The 4,584-nt window shown below is 42.5% G+C and overlaps 1 protein-coding gene across 7 annotated transcripts in view; it reads left to right on the plus strand.

Moving 5' to 3' along the window:
- Positions 1-3,215, plus strand: part of TEAD1 (TEA domain transcription factor 1) — a 248,538-nt gene extending 245,323 nt beyond the window's left edge. For all 7 annotated transcript variants that reach the window (XM_006773180.2, XM_015570117.1, XM_015570111.1 and 4 more), the window contains one exon: positions 1,487-3,215. In XM_006773180.2, coding sequence (XP_006773243.1) covers positions 1,487-1,600 — 114 coding nt within the window. In that variant the 3' untranslated portion in view covers positions 1,601-3,215. The remainder of the gene's footprint in view (positions 1-1,486) is intronic.
- The last annotated feature ends 1,369 nt before the right edge of the window (positions 3,216-4,584 follow it).

The raw sequence follows: 4,584 nt of genomic DNA on the forward strand, positions 1-4,584 counted from the left end.
AATCAAGACTAAAAGCATGTGGGTACCAGTATGGAAAAACGTCTTTATTGCCCACAAAAAAACAAACGTAGATAATCCGTTACTGTGTCAGTTGTCGAGAGCAGCATGATATGACGGCTAAGGAAAAGATCTTTAGCATTAGAAGATGTGGATTCCTTAGTTGGCAATTGTGTGTTCTTAAATAGATTCCTTGTCTGTCAGAGGAAGAGGGATATAGCACCTGCTCATAGAATTCTGTTATATCACATGAGACAATACGTGTAAAGCATTTAATACGGAGTACATGTGTACTAAGTAGTTGATATATGTTGGCTATTATTATGTGACTTTTCATTCATCCAGCAAATATTCATTAAATGACTTTTGTGTGCCAAGTTAGTTACTGGGGAATGTGGTCCCTGTTCTTCAAGAACTTGCAGCCCACTGGATGTGATGGGCATTTTTTTAAACTCATACAAATTTATATGTACTTACAGATGGTATAGACTGCTGTGATAGGAAAATTACAAATCCTGTGGGACTTTATTCTTTAGTCAGCGACCATACACTTAGAGGCCTGAACCGTAAGGGAAGCTAAGTGGGCAAGGCAGCCTGATACATAGCGGGAACGAGACCCACGGCAAACTGGACGAGGCTCTCAAATTCAAAATCTTTGAAAACACTGAGCTGGACTAACGAAACACTCATGTAGCAGAGTCAGAGAAGCATTTTGAAGAGGGAAGTTGGGTTAGATTTTCTTTTAGAAAGCTTCTTCTGAGAGTGGCATGGGGGATGGAGAGAATGAGGAGAGGAGTGAGGTAGGGTCCAGTGGGGAGGGGCTGCCATGATCTGGGCTAGAGGACTCAAGGTCTGAACGGAGGCTGAGAGTGGGCGTGAGGAGGAGAGAGATGGACTGGAGCCACTCGACTCAAGAGGGGAGGCAGATATTCCAAAATACATTTTGAAAAGTAAAGCCCCCATAAATTAAAAGAAGGATCATTTGACTTGATGCTACCACTGTTCTTTACCCAGCGTATATTTTACTGATCCGGGCACTGCTGGTTAAAAGTGGCGAGCAAGGCACTCACGAGACATATCTATCACTGGCTATCATGAAAGAAATTTAATAAAAGTTTAGGAATAAGATAGGAGACAGTTCTTAGGATAAATGACTGCCTCATGGGACAGGATTGTAGGAAATTGTTGTAAAGAAATCAACTTCCGCCCACCCCCTCTCCCTCAAAGCTCACACTAATTCTCTGGTCTCTCTGGGGCTCAGATTACGTGTGAGACCCTTTCTGTCAGGTCCTTCCTACATACGGTAACTCGGATGGGTTTCAAATCCAACCCACAATATCCTGAATTCCTGCTAGAGGGGCAACGTGAGGCTTTTGGACTTTAGACTGTTCCTCTCCAAGGAAACCAGAGTCATCACAGCACAGGTGGAATATGCTTTCATCCACGCGGTGTTTTTATTTATGTGTATATATACTTTTTTTTTTAACAGGTGGTTACAAACAGGGATACACAAGAAACTCTCCTCTGCATGGCCTGTGTATTTGAAGTTTCAAATAGTGAACATGGAGCACAGCACCACATTTACAGGCTTGTAAAGGACTGAACATGGTTATTTATATATATGGATACCTGTATATACACACACACACATGTGCACACACACACACTCTCCATTTTCGAACGACTGACTGTAAACCTCCCCGTGCAGGGGTGGTGCCCTGGCCCTGCGGTCACCCTACTTTTCTAAGTCCTGTTTGAGTGAAGTCATTTTTCCATGCGTTCATACTATCATCGTAGCTGTGAAGTTCTGGTACAGTTGTAAAAAGAGAAATCGAGTTGTTCCTGTGTCCCTCAGATCTGCAGCCCACAGTTCCTCGGGAAAGGTGAACCCTAGAACCTGTCTCTGCCCACAGAGGCCTGTTTCTAATGGTGGTAAAAAAATATTCAGACAGAGCATTTGCCGTGGGACATTTCTAGCCTTTATACAAATGTATTTAGTTCTTTCTTTTTTTTCCAACATAAAATTCTTGTTTTAAGATACAAGTAAAATTAATCTTTAAATATAAATGTAAATTTAGTATACAACACTAAGAATCTTTAGACTTATCTTTGTAACTAATTAGGGTGGAAGTTATGAAAGAATGTAATTCACTAAATTATTTTTTAAATGAAACTTTTATTTCATTTTGAAACCAAATGTTAAAATAATAGCCTTAAGAAATGCTTGGTAGAAATATCCTAATGAGAAAAATTTGTACTTTTTTCACAAGGTTAAAACTAATCTCCTAATCCATTAAACGCTTGAACAGGTATTACAAAGGAAGAAAACTTCACCCCTTATCCTTAACATATATAGTATATTTAAAAATATAAAATTGTATTGTTACTAATGTGATGATTGATTATTTAATGAAAAAGAAAAGATGGCTCTTTTGCAATAAGTAGATAAATACTGAAAATCTAAACTTACAATGTTTATAGTCTTGTGTGTGCAGTTATATTTTATATGGACAACCAAATTTTTTTATTAAGATGAGTATTTGAACCACTGAAATTTAATAACAAAAAATTTTAATTGGCATGAATACTGCACTGTGAGCTACAAAGTATAGAAAATCCTGTGGCTGGGAAGAAATTGCATCAACCAAACAAGAAAAAGGCTCATCAGTTTTAGCATCTCTGCTCCCCCGAAATTGGCAAGCATCCTCACTAGCCTGTGGATAAATTGTTTATTTCTGGTGATCCAATAGGCCTATTAACCTGCTATAACTATATGTATATGTATGTGTTTGTGAATACATATACATATAGAGCTATTCATCACGTATTTATTGCACACCTAGTTAGTGCCACTAAGTTTGCTAGGTGCTGATATGTATGTATATTTCAATCTGTCTCTATAGACCTAGATATATTCTCTAAGGACATCCATTTTCTTCTCTCTCAATAAGTCACAGTTCTTGTTTGACCGAGGTTTAAGAGGCCCACCTTATTTATCTCTGACCTTTCAAACAGGCTCAAGTGAGAGGTTCTCTTCTCATGAGAGATTGAACTGATCAACCCAGATATTCCAAAGCGTGGCCCAGGCAGACTTGGTGTGATATAGCCACATGCATCTCTTTCCACCGGGCTTCGCTGGTAAACACCCACAAGGACACACCCCCAACTTCCCAGAAGAAAGTGACATTTCTGTAAATGTTGGGAACATGCTAACACAACAGAATGTGAAATAAGTTTTCTAAGATGTGAAACATATCAAGACTTTTTCATCAAGCAAGAAAATAACAGCTTTGTTCTGCCCCATCAAGTAACTTATATACCCCCTCCCTGTCTCCCTGTCCGCTCTGACCCTGCTTGCACACTGGTTAGGATCTGGTGGTCTTGAGCCTGAGGGTGTGCTGGGCTGGTGACCAGCAGAACACTGGGCCACACCTGGCCTCTTCCAAACTCATACCACTGGTTCACTGGAAGACCAGAGGAGAAAGTGCAAAACCTTCCCCATTTGGAGTGCACACCCCTTAAGGAAACCAGTAGGAGGGTGCCCATCTTCTCTCCAGAAAGAGACTGACGGCCTTTTGTCCCCTGCTTCCCAGTGGGCCCTTGAAGGATTACCCCCGTTGTCTGCTCTTCCTTCGGGTCTTCAGCCCAAGCATTGGAACTTCTTCTGTTGGTCATCCATCTGAGGGATGTTGCTTTTGCTCCTGTCTCTTGTATTTTCCCTCAAGGGAACCCCCACTCTTATGAGAGCAGGACCCCAGAACTAAAGGCGTGCACATGATGCATGTGGCTTAAAGCCAGGTCATCCCAGAGCTCCAGGGAGAGAGGTAGCAAAATGGACCCCAGGAGACCCGCTAGAGGGTAGTCCTATTGGCTGCAGAGAAGGGCATCCCTGATCACCGACTCCGGGTCAGGCCCGGCCTCTGCTGCTTCACCGCCAGGGTCCTCCTCCAGACCCTTTTGTAGTTGAATTGGGGGGCTTACGTAAACAATCCTGAGGCTTACTTTTTGCTCTTAAATCTTTCTTATATCTTTTGCTCTGAGATGCTTTAAAGTTATTTCTTGTCTTATTCTTCTCAAGTTTTCTCCAGGGCGGAACCAAACCCTTGGCCCTCTCTCCATCTCTCCCAGATTAGACCCTGGGGTGGCATTTGTGTAAGATCTAATCTGAGTCTGTCTTTGGTCTTTGGCCCTTCATGGCCGTCCTCTCCCTCTGTTGGAAAGCTCGCTGCACTGCAAAGCAGTCTTTCCAGAGAATGGCCCTCACTGCTCTCTCCCCTGGTGACTCTCTGCTGCCGGGTGTGATTCAGAGACACTGCGTGCTTTCTCTTTGGACAATTGGAGGCCAAATTGTCATTCCTAAGCAGGGGGTAGCTGAGGAACCAGCTGCTGGTCTGTTGCCATTCTTTTCCGCCTACGAAAAATCATGACTTCTTCAAAAACACGTCCCAGGATTCCAAAATGTCCAAACTGCCCGAGGCCAGTGTCAACCTCAACATTGTTGATGTTTCATACCAGGGAATCCTTTATCCTTTATTGTGCAGGGGTGACCTGTGCATAGAGGAGGTGTTGCAGCACCCTTGGCCTCTG

Source organism: Myotis davidii, unplaced genomic scaffold, assembly GCF_000327345.1.
Source record: "Myotis davidii unplaced genomic scaffold, ASM32734v1 scaffold946, whole genome shotgun sequence".
NCBI lineage: Eukaryota > Metazoa > Chordata > Mammalia > Chiroptera > Vespertilionidae > Myotis > Myotis davidii.